Raw genomic sequence first — 25,576 nt, 5'->3', positions numbered from 1 at the left:
GTGCCGGACAATAGGATAAGTCCTCAAGTTAATTCTATGTCAAAAGACCAGCAGTAAATAAATTCAGCACCTAATATTTTGTTGACTTTTATATATACACAATCTATTATCAAAGAAAAGGACAATGGACACTACCAGCTGAAAAGGGGTGAGTTGGGGTGCAGCGTGGGTTTTGCAGATTAATGGTGGCTGCATTGTGTATTGCTTTAACTATCCCCCACTGTATCACCAATGTGTGTAGTTGTTTAAAACACTTTCTGCACTACTTTCACTTCAACAACTTAACAAGCAGTAAATAGAGCACCCAACTGGCAGAAAAGATTTTGACAGCAGTCCGTTTGCTTTGGAGCATACCACTTGGTGGTGGTAAAATAACCTGTACCATATACATGCAAGTATACAAAGAGATAGAGAAGTGCAAAGTCATTGCACCACATGTATAAAAGGTCAATTCATGTTTGCTTTTATAAATATGGGGGTAATGACTGTACACAAGAAATCACTTAATTCCCACTGTCAAGTCAGTTGCTTCTATAGAATAACATGCACTCTGTACTCCTTAAAAGCACAGTTGGTATAGCAATTCTGAATATGCTAATTACACAGGACTTTTCACTACTGTGCATATGATTTATGGAAAAAAACAAAAATCACCCACAGGACAACATTTAAAAAACACACACACATACATCAACTTGCACACAGATATCATAGTATTACAGGCAGTAGGGCTAATTTACTAGGCCAAGAGGGGAGCAGTTTTTTTTTTTTTTAGGAGACAAAGGGGCCCATTCATGAAACCACAATTTCTGGGTGTTTAAAATCATGATTGGAAAAAATTTGGACTAACCACAATAATTTCTGATGTTCGAAAATGTCACAAAAATTATTTTCGTGACATACGAAAATATTGTGATTGCAATCTGAAAGTAATGACATTTTCAGATCTGAACGATTGTAAATGGCACGAAAACCTTTCTGGCTTTGAAACATTCAATGCACGATTTTGGAAGCCTTCCATAGGACTCAATGGCACTCTACAGATCCAACCTGGCCAAAGATATTCACGATATCAAAGCTTGAATGAATTCCAGAAGTTAACGAAAACCATGGAAAAAAACGTGGAATTTTAAAGAAAATATCGTGGTCATAACGAAAAGTTCTATGAATTAGAAAAAATACGGATTGTTTTCTCAAAAAAAAATCGTGGTTTCATGAATGGACCCCAAAGAGTCTATTCCATAGTAAAACAATGCCCTAATGCTCATTTCCCATTAGGCTTTGCTCATTTGCTCTCAATTAGTAAATAAGCCTTTGACCTAAATCAAGCTTCAAGTAGACCAAATTAGTTCTACTATCCACATTGCTATGGCCATCCCCTACTCTTACTAAAGCCTGAATTGCTCCTAATTACGCACGTATTTAGCGGCAGTGACCATTTTATTTTTTCATAAGGTGCTGCATACACTGGGCAAAATATGAAGTTTTTCACACACAAATATGATAGGTCTCATTTAAAAATGCAATCTAAAAATGAGAAGCAATAGGTGCATCACTAGGTGCTTTCACATTAATTCCAAAGGTACTTACACCCATAAATGCTCCTCAGAATCTTGGAGTGCCATTTCACTTGTTTAACCTGCTCTGTTGCACTACATATGCATGGGAACCGAGGAATAACCAGTAGCCAAGTTCCCTTTGCGGGTTGAGCCTACATGTTCTACTGACTTGCATCTAGTAAATTGGTAGCTACGCAGGTAATGCGGTGAAATTAAAGTGAGCTCACATAAATACAAGGTAGGTTTATTCACATCTACATACACACACTAGCAGTAAATACATGGTAGTGAATAATCTCTGCACTCAGGACTTCCACAAAAACACAAAGCGATTTACAGAGATATCCGGGTCATGACTTGACCATCCTTAAGGACAGGTCACAGCATGTGACTGAAATATTGGATTTCACAATAAATCACTTTGTTTTGCGAGTACAGATTTATCAACTTATTTACTACTATATTTTTTCTACTAATATATAATATATATATACACACACACACAAACACACTATATAAATATATACACACACACATACACAAAATAAAGGCATGCATAAAATCTCATCACAAACTTTAGACTCAGAAAATCTAATATTGCTATAGGGAATATACAACCCTAGTAATAAATATAGTAAAGAAAAAAAGAAGAAGTAGTATATGGAGGTATAAAAACCAAAGTGCATTAAGAAAATCATTTGGAGAAGCTTTACTTACTGCCTGTTAAGCACTTTTATTTACAAAACTTGTAAGTGTCATAGCAGCCCCCTGCCTATTATTATACCCTCACAGGAACACAAAATTAGTGTTAGTTACAAAGCAAATTTCTAAACGTATTGGTAAAAACTTGTGTAAATTGCATTTTGATGTATAAGTTGACATCTTCATGAAGAATGTATATTTTATTTAAAAAAAAAAAAAAAAAAAAGAAAAAGTTCACCTTTAAATTAACCTTTAGTTTGTTCGTTGAAGATGATATTAATATTAACCAATGTGCAATTCTGACTCACTTGCTCTTCTATAATGCCTCTCTTGTAAAAGTGAAACCTAACATTTTATGAGGTTGCTAAGGATAGTGACAACCTGGGAGCTGATCGTTAGATCTCCTTGTAATGTATCCTTTATATATTGAGTGTAATGACCACAAAGCAATTTGGGAGCTCAAGCTGGAGAACAGCAGAAGAAAAAGCTAAATTCTAAAAGTGAATATTGCCTTAGTTGTCAACATCATCATAAAAGTTAATTGTAAGGTGAACTTAGCCTATAAGGGGCTGGGGGGTACAAGCATAAATCTAAAGATACATTAACACTTTACAAAGTTACCAAATAAAAAGTAATACAATATAAACTCCATGATGTGTTTTAATGGAATAGTGACAAGCACCAAGGAATAGCTGACATCCCATAGCATCAGAACTTACCTTCTAGTTAATTTTGAAGTTAATTTACTAAAAAGATTAGTGGAACCTCTACTTCGAGTCTGTGACAGAGGTGTTGCTTCATGGGATAAACTGGGGGAAGCAGGTGGTCCATTATAAGTAGCTGTGCGCCGCTCTCTGAGCTGCCCATGAAAAGTGCTGCGGCTGGCTGTTCCTCTTGGGAAACGCATGCGGTCTGGGGTAGTGGTGCTTGTTATGCTGTGAGTTGATGCCACTGAAGTCCTTTGATCTGGAATTGTGCTGGGAGAAGATATATATTTTTTTAAATTAAGAATTTTAACTAACCTGTAAAATTAAACAGACGCAAAACCAGTTTGTATATGTTTTAACATAGTTGCAAAGGAGAACATACAATTTTATGGTTTAAAAGCATGTAACAAAAACCATGGCAGTGTGCCATATTGGCACATGATACATTAAAACAAATAATTTAAGGCTCTAATCAGTGACCACATGCATTTTAATAATAAAATCTTCATTGCAACCAGTGACAGGTTACAAGGGTCCAAAAACATGTTGGCACTTTAGAAGTACTTGTTGAGAATAACTGCAGCAAAGAAATGCTACACAAGAATATATCTAATGTGACATTTTAGATAGGATTTCACAAGTGACAGTATTACCATGGAGGACATTACAAAAAACAAAAAAAAAAAAAAACAAAATAAAAATGAACCTTGGGAGCAATACGACATTGGACTGTTTTTACACAACTAGTAACAGTAACAACACTGAAGGGCAGCAGGGTACATGTTAATTCCACAGTTTTTCTTACGCAGGCCCGAAGTTATCCCCTTCACTGGCTATTGGTGGTAACATCTCGGAGTGCCTGGAGGCTGACATGGACATCGACTTCGGATGCCGCAGCCGGGCAAAGATGGAAGATATGGCACAAACTGATGCAGGACTAGTTGCATAAGTGAAAATTCCTGTCAGGCTGTGATGGGAGGGTTGGGGGGGGAAAATAGGTTTGGGCAGACAAAACAGTATAATGCACCAATAACAGAGATGCAAACTATAAACTAGAGCATTATCTGTTAATGAATTATCCAGGCGAGTGCCAGAAGGAATTAAAATCATTAAGAGACATGCTAAGTATTACTGTTGTCTGACATTCTAAAAAAAATTATAGTATAATCTTTCCTAAACAATTATAGTATAAAAACTAGTATAAGCCCTACACAAAACCCAAACATCTATTTTTCTGAAGGTATAAAATGACCTACGTAGCAGATTAATAAAAGGATTAATGTGAAATAGAACTTAACCAGAACTCAAATGGGAAGGATTAATACCTGTTTCATTATGTCAGCACCACAAAGAGATATTTATTTTCAGGCAGTCTACTTGAAGGAATACTGTCATGGAAAAACTTCCTTTTTTTCCCCAAAACGAATCAGTTAATAAAGCTCCTTAAAAAGAATCCTACAATGAAATCTGTTTCTTTAAAGCACAGATTTTTTAATATTTAATTTTGAAAATTCACATGGGGCTCTTCATTTTCCAGGGTGCCACAGTCATGTGACTGGTGCTCAGATCAACTTTCAGTGAAGTGTGACTAAAGAGTAATATCACCCCCTTCCCTCAGCAGCTGATCAGCAAAATAGCAGCTACCTGAGACCTGTATTGCTAAAAGTGGTAAATATGAATTATTTGCTATATAGTGTAACTTAGAAATAAAAAGTACACCATAAAAATCATTACAGCATCCCTTTAAGGCCTAATTATGCTGGGTTTGGTGCCCAATCAAAATCAGTGCCTAAGACTGCAGGTTACCCAGTCAGTGAAAAGACCAATAACATGCTCCCCTGGCCAAGTTGTGGATTTAAATGAAACGTATGTTGTACCTTCCCCATAGAGCTGCTTGACATTTCAGGGAAGGGATACATAATACACATACATGTCTAAACATTGCAAACCAACTCTTTGTAAAATATTTTTCTGTAAAATATATAAGTCTTAATTAAGATGCTGCACAGAGTTCCAAATACTGTATTACATGTTGCTTTACAAAAAAAAAAAAATAAATCTGTACCTGTTTTCTTTGCCATTCTGAATGACTGAATGGCGGTCTGTAGGAGCTCGCTCGCTGCAAACATAGGTATTCCGACGTGTCATGCCACTGGATGTGGAATTACTCTGCAACAAACATCCAAAACAATATTTTACTGCTTACTCTGAACATATGGCAGCATTTTAAAATTGAGGAAAATTGTTCTGAGCTGTGGTGAACAGACACTCTCTGCTAGAATTTATGAAGCTTGTTAGCTTTTCACTCTTGGCATTTACAGTTTACAAAACAGTCATTTTGTTCAAAAGTCATTTTTCAACTAACATATATTTGACTGCCAAGGTCAGCAAGGAGAGGCCATACTGAGAGGTAACCAAATGTAGCTTAGCACACAGTCAATTGCAGAAAACAAGCTAGAATGTCAAAAATCTTTTTTAAAAAATTAAGTGAAACATGGATACCACCCAATAGCCTCATGGATATATCCATTTGTGTAGGGTTGGGGTAACTTAGGAACTAAAGGACTGCTGTGTTTATTTACAAAATTTAGAGTTCATTTTATTTAAAGAGAAAAAATAAGGTCATGGTAGATGACTACAGGCGGAGTTAAACTTCGATCAAGCTTTTCTAGGTGCAGGTCCATCTGTTGTCCCTACATGTGCTTCAGGCACTGCATTTCCATTTAGTTACTTGTTAGTGTGGTAAAAAGCAGACAGAGGTGGTTTTCTCCTTGATAGCGGTGCTGGACAAAATGCCCATGTGATATTAGCCTAATGGCAAAATTAATACAAATCATGTGTCAAATAACAATCAGTCTCTTTAGACACCTGAAAAACAAAGTACAAGAAAAGGCTATAAGGCAGACTAATTGCTCATAGTGGTTTATTTGCCACACATGTTTTGAGCCTACGGGGCTTTTTGTCAAGTATAATACCTGAATATATGGCAATAAAAAGGCACCAATATCTATAAACAAACAAAAACCTATTAAGCACTATTCTGCCTTATAAGTGTTTGAGCTGTGATCTTCATGGGGTTACCACATCAGAGCTGTAGACCTGGCGCTAGAAATCTGGGTACAGTGATATAAATGACTAGGCAGTTTGTCATTTTGCACTAAATGTTTATCATACTGTCACCTTGAGTCAACAGCTGGCAGAAGTCAGATGGCTACAACAGGGAAAGTGTGTCAGGTTAAGGAAACATGAGAGTCATTGCTTATACCTTAGGGAATAAATGTACGGCAGCATAAGCCTAGCAGGAAATTCAATAAATAACTAATTTATAATTACATTGTTTGTTGCAGAATGTACACTATACACACCCCAAAGTGTACCTCTACAAATTGCAACACAACTACTTAACCTCTCAGGACCAGTGTAGACTGCTTCCTTATTACAATGCCACTATGTCCTGTAATCATTTTATATACATGTTCCTGTGACCACAAAAGTTACCACTTAAGTGCACTTACAGTGGGAACAACAGAACTCTTTTTTCGCTCTGGGATATCTGCCTTATTTGGATTACTGGCATTTCCAAGCATGGGACTAGGTGGCGTCACTCCTCTTCCAGTGCTGCTTGATTTTCTAGACTGCCCAACTTCGTCTTTGAGATCATTGTCCGTTGTACTAGTTTGACTTCGTTTTGGGTAGGCGGTAACGGAAGGAACTGCAGGACCAGCTTTAAAAAAAAAAAATATATATATCTTTGGTTCTTTTTCACAGCAATGTGCCACAATAACTAAGTATATGTTACTCCGAAACGAAAAATACTCTGTTAAAAAGTAGGGTTATCTTCTATTTGAAACTGAAGTAAGAGAAAATAATGGTATATTGCCCACACAGAATTCCAGGCTTCTACAGGAAAGTCAGTACTAGTTTAACACCTTGCCATCTCCTCATTACTGTCCTGTGTCAGACACCCCACACCTTCAGTCATGACTGCTGCAGCAGTGGCAATGGATTTGAGGATGGGGCATCAGCCATGACCCAAGAGGTTGTAATAATTCTTTGTAAAAATAGTGACATGATTCACACAAAATCGGTTGTGACTACTAAAGTACAACTATTTTTTTGGAAGAATGATAAAATGTTCTAGTTACTAAATGGAACTATAGCTGCTCTTTATGCTTTCAAGCCCAATTATAACAATTAGGAATTATACAATCACTCTAAAAGCAAACATTTAAATTTAAGAAACATTGAATTTAAAACACTTACCATGGTCACTGTACCGTCTCTGTTTTTGGCTGGATGAGATACTGCGTCCTTTGTGATGAGGGGATTGTCCACTGCTGTTGTTTAAATCACTGTTCGGCCTGACTTTTGCAAGTGACAGGTTACTGCTAGAACTTGAATCACTTGCATCCAGCTGTATTAATGTCAGAACAGTTTTTGTTATCATTACCATTGTATTTATTTATACTATACCACAAAAGTACACAGTGCTTTACAAGGTGTAACAAACAAGGTATAGTTATTATAAATTATACAGTAAAAATAAAGTGCTAGGTGTTTCAATACACAGTTGGGATAAGGTCCCTGTCTCCAACAGCTTACCATCTATTGTACTATATAAAATACTCCTGCAACATCTGATTAGAGTATGATGCTGCATAACGAGGAAGAGCTGCCAATAACTATTAGAGCCGGTGTACACAGGGTGATTAGGCACGTCGCAAAAAATCTCCATTGTTGCGGCACGACTAATCTCCCAGTGTGTCACTGCCCTTACTAGTCAAGGAAAATAGGCCAGAAAAAGCAACAGTGCAGGTCAAAAACAAAAATATAATAAGAGTCCCGCACTCACAGGGACTTGATACAAAAGAAAAAGTGTTTTTATTGAAAAAATTCCAACGTTTCGAGCGCAACCAGTGCTCTCTCTCCCTACAAACAATCAACTGCCCCAGATGCTGGCCAGGAGTTTATGTAAATGAAGAACAGAGTGCGGTGCACACAGGTACTTTAAAAAAAGAACAAAAAAATCTTTATCAATCCAACGTTTCGAACACTAAATGTGTTCTTCAGGGACAAACCAGGTCTTCAGGTTTGTCCCTGAAGAAGCACATTTAGTGTTTGAAATGTTGGATTAATAAAGATTTTTTGTTTTTTTTTTAAAGTCCCTGTGTGTGCGCGGCACTCTGTTCATATATATATATATATACATACATACATACATACATACATACATACACACATATATATATATACATACATACATATATACACATATACATACATACATATATACACATATACATACATACATATATACACATATACACATACACACACATATATATATATATACATATACATACATATATATAAATATATATTTATAGTATAAATTCATGCTGTAACTACCACGATTCCTACCAAGAATCTGACACAGCTGCCTACAGCATTGTGCTATAACAAAATCACAAGACCTTTGTCTCAATAGCTGCAAATTTAGCATGAGTCATCCCCCAGAGCATCTAACTGAAGATGGCTCATTTTGCACAATTTACCACTGAAAATATTTGAAGAACCACACAGGAAAGCTGGCAAAATACTCCACTATCTGCTAAGCATGTACAGTGTATGTTCTTGAGCAGATAGAGGTCTGGAGCGATAACAGCCCCCTGGGCAACCAGTGCCTTTATTTTTTTACTACCATTTTGTCTTTCCCCTAAAAACTTTTTTTCAGTACCGTATGACTATTGGATCAGGTATTTTTATTTTTCCAGATCTGTTTTTTTTGCATAGCTGTGTGGTTTGGTACTTTGGTGTAGAAAGATGTTTTTATTTATTTTGAATTTATCAGTATGTGCTACTTTCTAAAAATATATGGTTTTCTTACAGCACATAATATGCTGTTAGGGGTTTCGTTTGCAAAAGCCGAGTTGGCAGGTGTGAAAATCTATATGCACTATTTTCATTTTAGGGTCTGTATGTACCTCATCCTTAGGTAAATCTACGCATTATGGGCATTAAACTGTTTAGTAGACCTCTGGCATTCATAATTGGAGGGGGGCAACAGATTGCAAAATTTTTAGGAAAGCTTTGCCATTTGGTAGTTTGGGGCAGAAAGAAATATTTAGCCCTTTTGGAAGTCTAAACATGTACTTTCCAGAAGTATATGGTTTTTAAAGGTCACCCTAAACACACATAAAATTGGCTGTGTGTCTATGAATTAGGTAAATGTAAGCCACGAAATTAGTATGCACAAGGTATATTTGGGGTAGCAACTTCCTTTTAATATATAACATTTCTGGAACAGTGCTTTGGAAATTTTGTAGTGAATAGCTGGAAGTTTTAATCAGAGAGGAATCTCCATTATACTATATATATATTTGGTATTGTCTCATTCAAAAGACATAGGATTTTCCAAATCAGTTGTATATTCATGCATAAGATAATGTATGTTTCAGGTATATGTGTTTATATTATGGAAACAAAATATTTTTTAAAAATTTTTTTTAGACATATAGAAGCCTATATCTTGTTACAGAAGTGGAAGAAAAAATTCTAGCATATTTTGAAAGCTTAGGTTGTCGATAGAGTTATCCTAGGTAAACTAATATTCCCCCCCGAGGAGAGGGCCCTAAGAGCACTAAATGTTAAAAAACTGTCTGGCAATAAAAGTTCTGCAAACGACCAAATTGACTGGCAGTGAAAGGGAGAAGCTGTCTGTCAGTAAATTGAACAACAAGCCCATCACATCTCACTAAGTAAAAAATTACCTTTATTGCTATCTATGAGGATGGCTGGCCACAACCTCTCAACTCCCACAGCCCTTAGAATTTTCTAATAGCTACAATACCCTAAAAAAGCCAGAAAAAGGCATGGTGTGACAAGTGGAAATGCAACCAGCAAAACAGGTCATAAATAGCCTTTTTTCCCCCTGTATAGCTTATACATAAATTAAATAAAAAATCTGGTATGCACTGTTATGTAACATATCATTCTCAATATTAAAGTTAAAACTCAAAAAAAAAATCTGGTATATTAGTAGGCACTGAACATAGGAAATAGTAACGTATGATCTATATCTGTGCAGACTATTTACATTTATAGCACACTTGGGAGTCTTTCCCCACATACCTCTGATGATTTCCGCCCAAGAAGCAAATACGTTGCGGTGATTTCATCATATTTCATCTTGCTAAGGGATTCTTGGATCTCTTCTCTAGAATATCCCATTCCTACCATGATGTCTACAATAGGAAAAGTTTAAACATAACTGTTCATTGTCTGATTTTTTTTTTCCTTTTTACACATGGATTGGCACTCTACTAAAAACCATATGCCGAATTCAGAAAATCAAATAACTTTCAAACAAGTTAGATGCAAAACTGACTATTATCCACTAAATAGTTAGAATCTTGGGGAGGTATGTGCACTTTTTTTTTTTCTCTCTAAAGAACCACTTCACATACAAAATAATCTTTACCAATTCTCTTCTGATCTGAAATATCTAGTTCAGGCTCCACAAATGGTTTCAGTTCATCCTCTTCATGTCCTGCATTGATCCATCTGTCCTTCATTATTTGCTTCAGAAAAAATACAATTATGAGAAAAACTCAGTGGATACAAATTGCAAACAATGTTTCCCTCAAAAACAAATTTGGTAATAATTTAGGTTAAATACATAAATTAAAAGAAATAATTTAGAAATCCACTTTATATATTAAATGTTACTGAATATCCAGAGGCAGTATTAACTTGCAGCTATCCTATAAGACAGTAAGTTACAATTACACTGCTAAAAGGGACAGTAAGACAAAATAAAAATGTATTAAAGTAAATAAAATATTTTTTACCATTTCTCTGCACTGTTAAAAGTTGTGTGTTTGCTTCAGACACACACTTTAAGCTGCTGTGTAGGCATGGTTGTAGGGTAAATTGCAAAGGTTACATCACAGCTAAACCGTGTAAAACACCATTGTATTCTACAGATCTTATTATCTGCTATGTAAACTGTGCTTTAATGGCTGCCCTATAGCTACACACCAGCCCAGGTATCTGAATTCCCCAGTCAACTGTAGGCACCCTGGTAGAGTTGGGGTTCGGTATATGGTATGTGTTTTTATAATGTCTAGGGCTGTATTAAGTTCTTGTCCAGGGTTGTCTAGGTAAAGTAGGGTGTTATCAGCAAATAGTGATTTATAAACTGCTCTATGTGCAGTCACTGACTGAGCCAATTCAAGCATCTCCTGTCAAACAGCTAGCCATAAGTTTTACCAGCTACATCTGTTTCTGTGGTTTAGCTCCAAGGAATGCCCTTTCAATCAAAGTCCTTGCACTGTCCCCTGCCCAATCCTATTCATCACCACATAAAAATAAAACTCTTGCTGAAATTCTTTAATGCCATCTAGAATACCATCTTACGAATAAATTACCTATCTAGCACCCTTCAACTTAGTTTTATGATCCCTCATATATCATGCATAGAGGTTAAATGTGAAAGAGCTGAGCTTTAATCACTGTTGGTTCAAGCCAATCCAGGCATACATATCAGTATATTTTAAAGGAGAAGGAAAGGTAAAAACTAAGTAAGCTTTATCAGAAAGGTCTATGTAAATACAGCCATAAGCACTTATAGTAATGCTGCACTGAGTCCTCTATCAAACACAGGATGTCTTGTCTCTTTTTTTGTAAACATGATGTTTCAGTGTCTGACTTCCCCTATCAGTACTCTCCTCTCTCCTGCTCCCCTCCCACAAGAATGCTAAGAACTCCCTCCCCCCTCCCTTAGGAATGTGTGATCTCAGCTATAACAGATAGACAGCAGGCAGGAAGCTACTTAAAATGGCAGCTGCTGTCTTAAGCAAACTGAGAAAGCTTCTAAAGCTGTTTACTCAGGTATGGTAATGCTTTCTGCAGAATAAATATATTGTTCTAGGTGGCACTAATGTGGCAAATCTATTGGCGGTATAGTGCCAAAATTACTTTCCTTCTCCTTTAAGGGATAACCTGTGCAACTTCTTTCTCATGAACCTTAAACATCATCTACATGCATGGCCAGTCCTGACTTTGTTTTAACTAACCACTGATTACCCCTACAACTCAGGTCTCTCCATTTCCACTCTGATCATCAAATCATTTAACTTTCTAAATGATGTTTGTATTTATATTATACCCTCTGTAAAAAGAGGAGGAGCCTTTTGCTTCAGCACCCTATAATAGCAATACCAAAATTTCATTAAAAAAAACCTAGACAAAATATCTAGAGTTCTTACATATTCTTCAGCACTTTACAGAGATTATTATACATGATTCACAGCAGTTCCTGAAAGAGTAGGATCTACGGTCCCTCACATATAGAGGTCAATTTAATAAAAAGTGAATTACCCTTTGTTTATATTTTTGAAGTGAGGGAGGAAACCAGACTACCTAGAGCAGTGCTGTCCAACTGGCGGCCCCCCTCTGTGTGGCCCCCCACCTGTCTGGCTGCTTTGATGGCTTACTCTTGTGTAAACTTTAAATGGTATCAGTACTGTGATTAACTGCCCCCCCTGCATGGTTCTCACCTCAGATTCAGGCTGTAAACCCTCTGCATTGTTTAAAAATGTAATCCCCTGTGTTGTTCACACCTTTTAATCTCTGCATTGTTCACCCCCTGCAGTGTTCACACCTCAGGCTCAGACTGTAATCACACATTGTTCCCCTGTTCACAGACAGACTGTAGGAGCAGTAGAAACCCACAAATAACCCCTGCACACTACGAAAAGAAGAACATATACTGAGGTGGTACAGCAATTAAAAAGTTTCTTAATATATAGTTATTGTGCAGACTGTAGGAGCAGTGCCAGCATTGTGTCACTGTATGCTGCCTGTGTGTGCCATACATAGGGCAAGCAGAGTATGGCACACACAGGCAGGGTAGGGCAGGCAGAGTATGGCACACACAGGCAGGGTAGGGAAGGCAGAGTATGGCACACGCAGGCAGGGTAGGGAAGGCAGAGTATGGCAGGTTTTTGCTGTACTACAACCATTAATATGGGTATGGTCATGTGATAACACAGGTGTGGATTCAAGTGGGTGCGGTTTCAAAAAGGGGAGTGGTCAAAACTGGCTTCCATTATCGGCCCTCCACCACGTAGGTCGGAACAATTCCGGCCCTCTGTACCACAAAAGTTGGACAGCACTGACCTAGAGGAAACCCGCCGAAACACATATGCAGAAATAGTTGGCGAGATTTCACTGAGTAAACAGATCCCAAAACTAATCAGGTAGTAGTATGCATACTGACCCACAAAAGTAAACCCATAGACCCCAGCACTTTAACCAGATTCATACAGAAACCAGCACGGCAATTATAACTGGTTTACAACATGCCAAATTGTAAATTCAATATGGGTATCCATAATGTAAATACTTTCCCCCACTGCAGCCTAGTAAAGCAAAGAGAAGAAATCACACAATTGTGGAGGTGAAAGATTTTGACAGTCATAACAGCGAATAAGCCAAGGCTAGTGAACTCATTAGAAACATACCTCTAGAGTGCCTCTTTTGCTTGGGTTCAGAACTAGGAAGCGCTTGAGAAGGTTTTCACAGTCTGTTGACATGTAAAAAGGAATTCTGTATTTCCCCCTTAATACTCGTTCCCTTAATTCCTAGAAAAGGAAAACGGATATGAATGTATTTTCATAGAGGTTAAGACAGTACAAAAAATGTGGCATGGACAAAATATACCTAACAAATATACAGGGTTTTATCAAGTGCCTTATAAAGTGTTGGTTCCTTTTTTACCTCAGAACTGCTTTAACCCTTCTTGCACAGATATTAAACAAATGATAATTATTGTGAAATGGTTAATGGAGCAACTAGAAAAGCAAGAGTTTTTTAAGAGATAGGGTGGTTGAAAATATGCTTCGGAATTTCCTAAAGATGTAATCACTGAGAAGGCCATAGATGGCATCATAAAGTATTGGAACATCTTGAAGAGTGTTTGCCCCATAGAGTGCACCCAGCTCTATAGTCTCATTCTCTGTCATATAACCATTAAGAGCAGCCACCCAGATCCCCACAGTTTGGCTGCCCATAATATTTGTGTTCTACTATCATGTGCTGGTAGTTGGGTGCAACACAGACCTGATGACAAGCCAAAGGGGGTGGAAATGTTATATGCTGCATGAACATTAGAATAAAAACTGAAGTTGAAATGACTGGGGGAAACAAATATTAGGCAGTGATTACAGTTGCTTACCTAATACCCCAGGCCAGTGCACCTGTTTGCAGAAAACTGCACTGGCCCCATTTACTTCTGTAGAAATTCATCCATTGCAATCTTTTTCTTCTGTCCAGCCTGGACAGATGCATGCGCAGTAGAGCGAAAAAGTCTCTGCTTTTACTTTTCTGCGCATGTGCCTTTATGGACCAACATGAAGTTGAGACGGAAGAAGCCAAAGAAGTATGATAGACTTCTACAGAAATAACCTGAATTGGTTAAGTTTTTAGTAAACAGAAGCACTAGCCTGGGGTACCAGGTGAGTGATTATCATCACTGGGGGCGGTATCTAACATTATGGAACCCCTCTAGTGATTTCAACTTTTGTTCTCCTTTAAAGGAATACTGTCATCGGAAAACATGTTTTGTTTTTTTCAAAATGCATCCATTAATAGAGCTTCTCCATCAGAATTCTTCTTTGAAATCATGGCTAGCCATGGTCTTCATTTCCCAGGTGCCAAAGTCATGTGACTTGCTCTGAAACTTCAGTCACTACTGCTGCGCTGAAAGATGGAATGATATAAACTCCTTCCCTTTCAGCAGCTGATCAGCAGTACAATGGGAAGGGAGCAAGATAGCAGCTCCCAGTAGAAATCAGAATAGCACACAATAGTAAGAAATCCAAGTCCTGTTTGGGACTCCTCCAGTTACATGGGAGTAGGAGAAACAAGTTATCTGAAAGCAGTTCTAATGCGTAGCGCTGGCACCTTCTAAAAGCTCAGTACATGATTCTACCATGTTTGCAGATAGAGAGACTTGTTAATTCTGCCTCTGTGAGAGGGCATCTAGGCACCTCTATATGAAGTTAGAAGACTTTGAAAGACATTGAATACGAATGTAAAGCAAACTACCAGACACAAAAGACCAACATTTTAATAGCAAATATTAAGAATCTGTAATTTAACATTTGTATAACTTCTAATCACTCATTAATGTGTTACATGTATAGAAAATAAAATCATGTAGTAATTTTCTCTTTGCTATCCAGTAATACTGAAGGTGTGTCTAAGCATTAAAATAGAAGAAACTCACCTTTAAATTTTGTCCATCGAAGGGTAAAGATCCACTTACTAGGGTATAAAGAATAACACCAAGACTCCAAACATCTACTTCAGGACCATCATATTTCTTTCCTTGGAAGAGTTCTGGAGCAGCATATGGAGGGCTACCACAAAAAGTGTCCAGTTTGTTGCCAACAGTAAATTCATTGCTAAAGCCAAAATCAGCTATTTTAATGTTCATATCTGCATCCAGTAGAAGATTTTCTGCCTGCAGAGTTTATTGGACACAGTTGTAAAGAGATAAGATCAGCACATAATATTCTCTGTAAATGCCCATTAAAAATATACAAGTTTAAAAGTAAATAGATAACCTACTTGTAGAATCTACCTTGATTGGGCTAGGACCTATAAGGGTGAAGATACACAAGCTACTTTTTATCAGCTACTTGTCATAGCTACTCAATGCCAGAAAATACCCTGCCATAACCAATATTGAGAATTGTCTCTGCTTAAACACATGTAGAGACAATTATCAGTAAATTATCAGAATTGTCTATTTTAGTAACTGTGACAAGTAGCTGCTACTAAGAAGCTTGGTGTATCTTCGCCCTAAGGGCAAATTTAGCGGTTATTCTTATTGCATAACTTTCTTTACAAGTCCCTTCCTATTCATCTTCCATTCTGACAACCAAATTACTGCCTGCGTAGTAAGATCTTTAAACCATAGAAACCAGATAACAGTTGAAACACCAAGACTTTGGACATACATACACAACCAATGGCACACATGGTCTGCTTAAATGATAACGCCTCATGTTTGATTACAATATTGGCACTGGTATGGTAAAGTTAATTGCAGAACAATGCCTAATTAATGCACACACCAGACATGTAAATGTTAAATAAAATGCTGCAAATTATAAAAGAAATTATAAAAAGAAGTATCCTTTACATTTATATTCACTGGTATTCAGCTGATGAATAACATTATTTCTTACCTTGAGATCTCTGTGAACAATATGTTTTTGGTGACAATACTGCACAGCAGACACTATCTAGAAATTAAAAAATATAACAATTAAAGCTTTCTGGAAAAATGCTTCTCCATGATTAGGATTTTCTAGGTGAGATGCAAATCAATATGAATTCTGAATTTTCTGACCATATTTAGAGGCGTTACAAATCCACTTACAAATATGGAGATTTTCCTTTTGGTACTTTTCTAATTTAATGTTAAATTACTTAAGCAATCTTGTATTACTCCCGCTTTATATTGGGGATTCAAAAAAACAAAACAAAACAAAAAAAAACATGGTTTTCTTTGGTTTCCTCACCTGGCGAAATTTAGCTCTTGCTTCTTTTTCCTTCATTCTTCCATGTGCAACCAAGTAGTCAAAAACTTCACCTAGAAAAATGAAACAGAAATGTGCAACAAAAGAAGTTCAAAGTAACGAGTAAAGGTAATCAGATAAGTCACAGGGCCCAGAGATGTTTCTCAAGCGGCATTTATGGATCATGTTTATATTGTGTCTTCTTTGCATGATAGAGTTTCAGCTTGCATTTGTGGATGCAACTATGTTCGCAGACAATGTTTTTTTGCGAGTATTCCTGAGCCCATGAAATGATTTTCATTACAAAATTGTGTCTGTTTTAAATGTAGTGTCGCCTGAGGGCCCAAAGTTCATGACCGTCCGATACTGGCTTTTTGCCTATTCCATTGCATTACATTATGGCATGTAAATAAGTTGTTGCAATATTTACTAGCATAGCGTTTTACAGAGTATTGCACCCCACCCCATCTTTACATCCAAGAGACCCAAGCCTCTTTTTTGAAACAGGTTTCTGGCATCAAATTCAAAATGGGCACATATTTAATAAAAAAAATTGTAATATTTGCAATATAGGATTTAAATGATTTGCAAATCATCCCATTCTCTTTATCTACATGTAACCTAGTGTTCTAACACTGTATCTGTAGTTTCACAGGCAAAAGTGCTTCACAACCTTTAGTTATCAAGTCACCCCTTCATACAGGTACAAAAGTGCTTGAAAGGAAAAGGACATAGGTGGTCGTGTTAGTACAGATACTGCAGAAACAAAGCGCACATCACAGCTACATGAAGATCCTGCTACAACAAAGGATAGAAAAAGTACATAGCAAACTAAAAACAGAGTCCTAATGCTATTGTACTATTCACTGCCCACTTTAACAGGTAACCCTTAGGGGCTGATTTACTAATCCACGAATCAGAAAAATTCGGATTGGAAAACGAACATTTTGCGACTTTTTCGTATTTTTTTCGTCGCCGTTACGACTTGCGCAAATTGTCGCAACTTTTTCATAGCCATTACAAATTTCGTTAATTGTCGCAACTTTTTCATAGCCATTATGACTTTCGCGAATTGTCGCGACTTTTTCGTATTGAGCGCTCGAAAAATTTGCGACAATTTGCGAAAAAGTCGCAAAATACCGATCATTACGAAAAAAACGCATTCAGACGCTTTTCAGACGTTCATAGATTAGTAAATGTGTCCCTTAGTATGTGCTACTTTGTATGGTGGAATTACAGCAAAGAAAAAATTATCAGAGATGTAAACAATACAACGCAGTCAGAATGTTCCCATATATAGAGTGGATGTTATACAAGCTTGTGATAACGGCTATGATTTACTGTTCTGGGTCATTTTGTAAACAAACATTTAGGGGGCAGTAAAGCTAGTGTGAAGTCACTAACTACCACTCTTGCAGAATGTCACTCTGCTCTGTAGGCTTATAGCTACCAGACATGTCCTTCAACAGTATAGAGAAACCACCAGGCTACAAATGCAACCATATGCTAATCACCAAGTCTATTTTAATTTAAAACAGACCAATAATTATTTGCAGACTCTACCAGGCAGGGCCCCTCTAAAGCTGGCCATACACGTGGCGATCTCACGATGTTTCGTACGACCGTCGGTCGCACGAAACATCGTCAGATCCGCCACACACCATTCAGGGCTGAATCGGCAGGTAAGGAGGTAGAAACAATAGGATTTCTACCTCCTTCTGCCGATTCAGCTCTGAAGGGAGAATTTTGGTCAGGCGCCTTCTATGGCGCCCGATCAAAATTTTCTAACTTGGCCGATCGGCGAGTCGGCCGATATCAGCAGCTTCCTGCGATATCGGTCGGCTCGCTGACATGCCATACACGCACAGATTATCGTACGAAACGAGGTTTCGTACGATAATATCGGTGCGTGTATGGCCACCTTTAGTCTGTATTTCTGTTGTCTTTTACCTACTTAAAATACTGTCTGGATGAAAATTGTAGAGAGGTACCCGACAATTCCTTGTGATGCGTTGCTACTACTTTTCTCATGAAATGTTGTAGGGTTCATTCATGTGACTTAGCCTTTATAATGGTCTAACAAAATATGCCTGATAAAAGTACAAACATCTACATTACATTTGGCATGTCCTGGTAAATCTAAAAATTGGCATGACATAGCAACAGAGATAAATGATTACTATTATATAAATTATATCTATTACAAGATAAACTATTTTGATACCATGGGATGCAGCAAACTGAATAGGGTTACACCACTGTATAATCTTGGCCAAAAAGCACATCAAATACACAAATCTAAAGTAAATGTTAATTATGGAATGACATCCAATTTTCAACTAAAAATGGGCATGACAAAGGGTTCCCACTCATCTTTATCTGCTCTGGCTATAGAAATGTTTTAAAAAAATCGAATTTCAAATTAAGGTGCCCATAAACGGGCCGATTCTAGCTGTCGATAACGGTCCCTTAGACCGATTCGGCAGCTTATAGGTCTGTGTATGTGCACTAATGACGGGCCTGCCCGACTGATATCTGTCCTGAAATTGGGCAGATCTCGATCAGGCAGGTTTGAAAATCGGTCGGACCGGGGAACCATTGGCTCGTTCATGCGGTCTAATTCGACTGTTTGGCTCCAGTGCCAAACGACCAAATTAGCCCGATATCGCCCGCCTGTAAGTGGGGATATCGAGAGAAGATCCGCTCGCTTGGCGATCTTGGCGTGTATGGTCACCTTGTAAGGAAAGTAAGAAGTTCATTATGTAGAATGAATATTTGAAGTCTGGTAATCTGATTATATACCTCCTTGGACCAATCATGGAATAGCTTGTTGTTACAGTAGATTGTTACTAAAACAATAGGCCCTTTCAACCCTGCAGGCCTTTTGGTTCCAAGGCAACTAAGAACATGTACCTACCCCCCCTTTTGTCTGTAACTTCTCTATATCCTTTTAAGAAAATTTTTGGATGTTAAAATCATTGTTTTAAATATACCAAAAAACACTAATATACAGATAGGACTTACCTCCACTTGCATACTCCATCACCAAATAGAGTGTTTTTTCTGTTTCAATTACTTCAAATAATTTAACTGCAGGGAGAAAAATAGGTCTTTAAAGAAATCTGCAGATATGTTTTTTTTAATACCTTCAGTTATACACATATTTGCAATATGAACCAGCTGTTGCCCTGAAAACTGTATGACTTTTTAAATATTCTAAAAATGGCAAGGTCATGTTGAGGACAGAGGCATGTTTTTTTTTTTTATATTCATTTAAAAGGCACAATCCTAAAAAACTTTAGAATAAAGCAGAATGAGTAGGGATTCCCACAATTCCTCTAAATGGCTTTGTTTTGCGATGGCCTGCCCTGCTCGCAACATCACTACATCAGTTATATATTTGCACCTTCCCCTTGCCCCTCTAGTGACATCAGAGATGGATGAGGGCACGCATATATAAGAAACAATGGCTTGCCAGGTTGGAAGAGGAAGGGTTAGTATTGGTCATCTCACACTTTAAAAATGTATAGGTGTAACAGGGTGCTAAGTACATATAATAAGCTTGCATGCAACTAATATGATATTGAAAAACCAATGTGAAAACAATATAATCATTTGGAACCTGTGAGTTTATCCAATGTTTGATTGCCCTCACATGGCCCAAATGATTGCTCACAATGGCAAATGAAAGTTACCTTGCAAAACTGCATACCTTGGAAGATTTTGTTCTGCTATGTGAGATGGTTAAAAGGCAGAAACTGTAATTTTCTTCAAATATTTTCATCTCTGCTGCTATCATGTATATATTCCAGAAGGGCATTTACCACTACATAAAACAAACTATGAAAGGCAAGACAGAAATTTTAAATCACTGGCCTTTTTTCCACCTGATAACAGCAGCAGGGAAAATGCCTAGTACCATTGGCCTTACACTATATAATTTTCTAAAACAGCTTTTTCCTCCAGTTACTTCAAACTGATAGAAGCACAGCCACTTCAAATTCACTATCCTCTTAATTCAAATATACTTCCCTCTCTTTCTCTGGACTAACTACCCTCCAATCATCCTTGGTGACTTAACCTGCCAAATTTAGGACCCCTTACAATAAATAAACAGTTCCTTTGAGGTCCAGAATTGGACAGTCAACCATAACAGTCCATTTTTTAATTTAATGTTAACCACAAATCTGACACATTCTGCTTTTAAAAGTGTTAACCTGGGCAGCTGGAAATTGCCAAAGAGCCCTCCCTCTGCCATTCAGCGATCTTCAGTAAAATGTTTACAATCTGCCTATCCAATCAGTGAAAAGCAGAGGTTGTAAGTGATGTGGCCACCCATAAGTGAGGCTGCTGATATAGCCCTCACCTTGCTATAAAGGCTTGGTATTTAAAATAAAAAAATAAAAAAAAAATCCCCACTTACCACAGGGCTGAAAATACAGCCCCATGCTATTGTATCTGTTTCACTAGCAAATCATTTCTATAAATATTCATAGAAAACTTTATATAAACAATCCTTCAAACAAAAAGTTACAATATTTAAAAACTTATGTCTTAAGTTACTACTGCAAAAGAGATAAACATCATATTTTAGTAAAATAAAGGTCTACCAGATAATTCATTACCTATATTTGGATGATTCAAAATCTTCATTATTCTTACCTCCCTGAAAAGCTGAAAGATAGTTTACATTAGAACAAAAAAAAAAAAGTTATGTACTTAAAATAGTGCTTGAAAACCCTGTCAGTTTGGAATGATCATTAATGTCTGATTTGTACTCTTTAATTTTCTCTTGTACACCTATTGGGTAAAATGCTTTTATGATTTTATGTTTTGAAAGACTCTTTGAAAATAAATAAATAAATAAATAAAAACTGACGAAGAAAACCTTGCCAGTTAGCAATTTTTATTTGTAGGTTGGGTGCACAGGAAACCCTTTTATAAAAAATATGAACACAAATACAAAACACAAAAAAACAGTTAAGACATGTATAAAACCAAATATGCAAATTTTATTAAAAAAGCATATTAAAGAAAAAAATGGTTTGTTTTTAACACAGGGCCTTCAAAACAAAGGGCTGTTTCAACTATCAGTTTGCACCCACACACTGACAATTTGGTCTAGCCATAGTTTTAGCCCAATGCACTGACCAATAAGCTGACAACAGGGTCTTGACTGATCTAGATTGTAAGTTCTATGGGGCAGGGACCTCCATCCTTTTGTCTCTGACTCTTAACTTATTGCAACTGTACCTTGTATTTATTTGTATTTATTGTTATACTTTGTATTAATATATTATCTTAATAACCCCGTTCGTATTGATCTATACTACTGAAAAGAAGGGTAGGGGGAAAATGCCTACATTTGTAGAAAAAAAGGTAAATTTCAAAGGACATGTTAACCCCAAAACTAGTTTTTTGCCCAATAAAAGCAAACTTAATTTTAAGAAACTTTGCAATATGCATTCATTACATATTTGTAATGGTTTTTAAGTTATTTGTACATATAATTGATATTAATAGCAGTGTCTGCCTGTCCTTTCTATTCTCTGCCCTGCCCTGGTGGCTCTGGCATTTGAAACAATGTAACACAAGGCAGCAGACTGACAGACCTGTCTTGATGGAGGAGCCTGGCACTTGCAACATTGTTTAAAATGTAACAACCAGGAGTTCAGCAAATGCCGCTTTCTATAGCAATTGCATTTACAAATAACTTTTCAAAAACTAATAATTTTTAATAAAATTGATTTAGGAAAGTTGCTTAGAATTATGTTTTCTTTTATTAGGCAAAAATTAGTTTTGGAGTTGACATGTCCTTTAACAAAACTTAAAGCAACGTGCCTGCGACTTAATTAAATCAAATGCCTTTTCCTTTTCACAGAGCTAAAGAAACAGGATATTAATCCAAGGAACTCCTGACTAAGCAGACATGTTACATTAATTAACAGCAAGCTTTCTGTAACAGGACATGGGGGTGGTGAGATGTAATTAGAAACCATAAGGCACCTGATACAACTTCACTAAAGTTTGCTATTAACATGGCCTTAGGCTGATGCCACACGGGCGTATTCTTGGCAAACCAAGAAAAGTTTGCCGAGAATACGCCCCCCGCTACTGTATGTCTACCCTACCTGTGCCTGCACCCATATGAATGAAATACGCTCAGGTGCAGGCACGTGTAGCCGATATTCCCCAAAAAACGCGAGATCTGTGGTGGATATCGGCTACATGAGCCTGCACCTGAGCGTATTTCATTCATTTGCGTGCAGGCACAGGTAGGAGCGTATGGCGGTATTTTCGGCTTGGCGAAAATATACGCCATATGCTCCCGTGTGGCATCAGCCTTAGGTACTAGAATGAGAAAATCAGCCAGTGGTTAGATATAACTGATTATACTCTAGAATCAGTAAAAAAAAATTTAAAAAAATACATAAAGCAATTAAGGTTTTTTTTTTTTTTTTTTTTTTAATAAAAATTGTTTTTTTAAAATTGCTTTTCATGATGAGATTAAAATTCACTAATTAGTATATATAAGTGATATAGATGATATATATATATATACTCTATATGGAAGCTCCCACTGTGGAAAGGTGACACAGCTTGAAAGTAACCGTTGGGTGCATACAGATTATCCAATCAGGAAGCTTCCTGAACTTTTGCACATTTTTACATATTTGCAACAGTATGTAAATCCCTGAGCTATAACCCATATACTGAATATATTCAAACACTTCAAAAAATAATTATAAAACCTATTTATAAATAAATAGCACATACAGTGTAAGTGATCTCTATAATTATAACAAACAATATCAAATAATTACTTTAGCCAATGAGTTAAAGGATAACTAAACCTTAAAAACTAATATGACTAGACATACCATATTTTACATAATGAACTTATTGAACCAGCCTAAAGGTTCAGCATCTCTATGGTAGTAATAATCCAGTCCTTTAAAGTTATCACAGGGGGTGACCATACTGGACACATCTGTCAGAAGTATCAGCTAAACTCACTTGCTCAGTGTGCTCTGAGCAGCTGTTGAAAAGCTACTCTTAGGGGTCGATGGAAATTATCAAGCAAAGAAAATGATGTTTGTCTGTTATAATAAGCTGATGATGAATAAAGTCTGATACTAATAGCACTGTTTCAGAGCTGCCATGCAGTAATCTGTGTTAATTACTAATGAGCCTTTCATTGTGACATCTATATCATATATATATATATATATCATATATATATATATATATATATATATATCTAACGAAAAAACAAAGTTCCGCACTCACAGGTCTTATGAAGAACAAAAGTTTTATTAGCAAAAAGGATCTGACGTTTCGGCTGCCACAGCAGCCTTTTTCAAAGACAAACAGGGCCAGTGGAAGTGCACTCATAAACACAAAAATGGCGCGAAACAGTGTGACGTCACATAGCTCAGCATACATGTAAATAACCTTACCATTACGTGCAATCAAAGTGTGCAATAAACACAAAGTAAAACCGGACATGAAATTAAAACGTGCAGGCAGTAAAAGAGTGTCGAAAATAAAAGACAAATAGTATACAATGTACCTAATAGTTGAACTATAACTCCCATCGCGTTACTGATTCTTTCGGTAAAATAAGCACTGTTGGATCTCCAGGGTCTTGTCACTTGGTCATAGCTACAGGCAACGCTATTGTCAAGGGCTAGTAAGTAGTTGTATTAAAAGCATATAAATATAGCAGGTACCGTGTCTTCTATTTACTGCATGCGGGTAGTACTCGCGTTGTGTCACTAACGCCCGCAATTGAAGTGACACAGTTCTGTTACGATCCTCAGAAGGAGAGCCGGGCAGACGTGTGCAGATACCGTTGTAGTCACGGAGAAAACAGTGACTTATAGTGCGATGACACTAGAAGCTGCTGTCTCGTTAGAACGTACGGGTGCTCTGGACTCGCGGACTTGGTCGCGCGATGTCCAGTGTCTATCACGCTGTGGACAGAGGAATAATGACAAGCCTAGGGGTACCGGCTATGTAGAGAATGTGTCGACATGAGGGAAGTGTGTCAACACAAGGGAAGTGCCCCAGGAGCACTATACCTCTATTGACTGTCAGCCGTACATTTAATGAATGAAATAAGCCATAACATGACACGGCTGGTTCACAGGTACGCATAATGGAACCCGTGATGCATAGGGTCCAAGCCGCAGTACCGTGTTCGCTATTATGCCGTGTTCTAATTACCATATATACTGTCCCTCAGAACTGAGTTAGGTAATGTAAGTGGTACGGTGAAATCAGCTGGTTCACAGGTACGCATAGTGGACCTCCCATTGTTAGAGGCCAATAAGCAGTACCATGTTCACGATACTGCTGAGTATGTTTGGCACCAATACTCTGTGTAGTTAGCTCAGATATAGGAAACAATTAAGTGACATCAGATGCCATTGCCATGTAAAGCTGTTGGGTGCCTTGGAGGGTTACATAGATGGGAGTTATCTACTAGGTACATAGTAGAAGAGATATTAGAAAGATAGAAAAGAAGAACACGGAATATAAAAAATAAAATAAAAAAACGATCAGGTCTATCAAAGAGCATGCAGAGTAACACACCCCCCTTGGGACTACCTCTGACTGGCCAGCTGTGTCAGTTAATCCGGATATTACTTCAGCACAAGTAACAAATGAACTAACAGTAACAACTTTCAACCCAACATAGTATGGTAACCATATTGTAGCACAAAGACACCAGAGACAGAAATGTTACGTCATTATTTCAGATAGAAAGAGGCATATGAAATAAGTTCATTCAATCCATGTGGATTGATGGTGTTAAGTCTATGAATCCATTTAAGTTCCTTCTGTAGTAACAGTCTCTCGCGATCACCCCCCCGTAGTGGTGGAGGAATATAGTCAATGATCATGCACCGCATACTTGCCAAGGTGTGTTTTTGTGTCAGGAAATGTGCAGCAACTGGTGTGTCAGCTACCCCAGTGGCTAATGCAGCCCGTATTGCTGACCGATGGTTGG

General features: G+C 37.3%; 1 protein-coding gene across 5 annotated transcripts in view; it reads right to left on the bottom strand.

Annotated features, from left to right (window-relative positions):
• The window catches only part of mark3 (microtubule affinity regulating kinase 3), a 51,622-nt gene that overhangs the window by 13,291 nt on the left and 12,755 nt on the right, over nucleotides 1-25,576 (bottom strand). For 4 of the 5 annotated variants that reach the window (XM_004917177.4, XM_002939726.5, XM_004917178.4 and 1 more), the window contains exons 4-15: nucleotides 21,186-21,234; nucleotides 19,585-19,650; nucleotides 16,564-16,634; nucleotides 16,228-16,284; nucleotides 15,261-15,497; nucleotides 13,495-13,614; nucleotides 10,449-10,548; nucleotides 10,100-10,212; nucleotides 7,232-7,382; nucleotides 6,484-6,692; nucleotides 5,034-5,137; nucleotides 2,981-3,238 (exon numbers count right to left, since the gene is read on the bottom strand). In XM_004917177.4, the coding sequence (XP_004917234.1) occupies nucleotides 2,981-3,238; nucleotides 5,034-5,137; nucleotides 6,484-6,692; nucleotides 7,232-7,382; nucleotides 10,100-10,212; nucleotides 10,449-10,548; nucleotides 13,495-13,614; nucleotides 15,261-15,497; nucleotides 16,228-16,284; nucleotides 16,564-16,634; nucleotides 19,585-19,650; nucleotides 21,186-21,234 (1,535 nt within the window). Of the gene's footprint in view, nucleotides 1-2,980; nucleotides 3,239-3,773; nucleotides 3,936-5,033; nucleotides 5,138-6,483; nucleotides 6,693-7,231; nucleotides 7,383-10,099; nucleotides 10,213-10,448; nucleotides 10,549-13,494; nucleotides 13,615-15,260; nucleotides 15,498-16,227; nucleotides 16,285-16,563; nucleotides 16,635-19,584; nucleotides 19,651-21,185; nucleotides 21,235-25,576 lie in introns of all 5 variants that reach the window. The other variant, XM_031891422.1, reaches the window with a different exon arrangement.

This window comes from Xenopus tropicalis, chromosome 8 (assembly GCF_000004195.4).
Source record: "Xenopus tropicalis strain Nigerian chromosome 8, UCB_Xtro_10.0, whole genome shotgun sequence".
In the NCBI taxonomy this organism is placed as follows: domain Eukaryota; kingdom Metazoa; phylum Chordata; class Amphibia; order Anura; family Pipidae; genus Xenopus; species Xenopus tropicalis.
The sequence above is the reverse complement of the archived record's forward strand: the minus strand, read 5'-3'. Positions and strand labels throughout refer to the sequence as shown.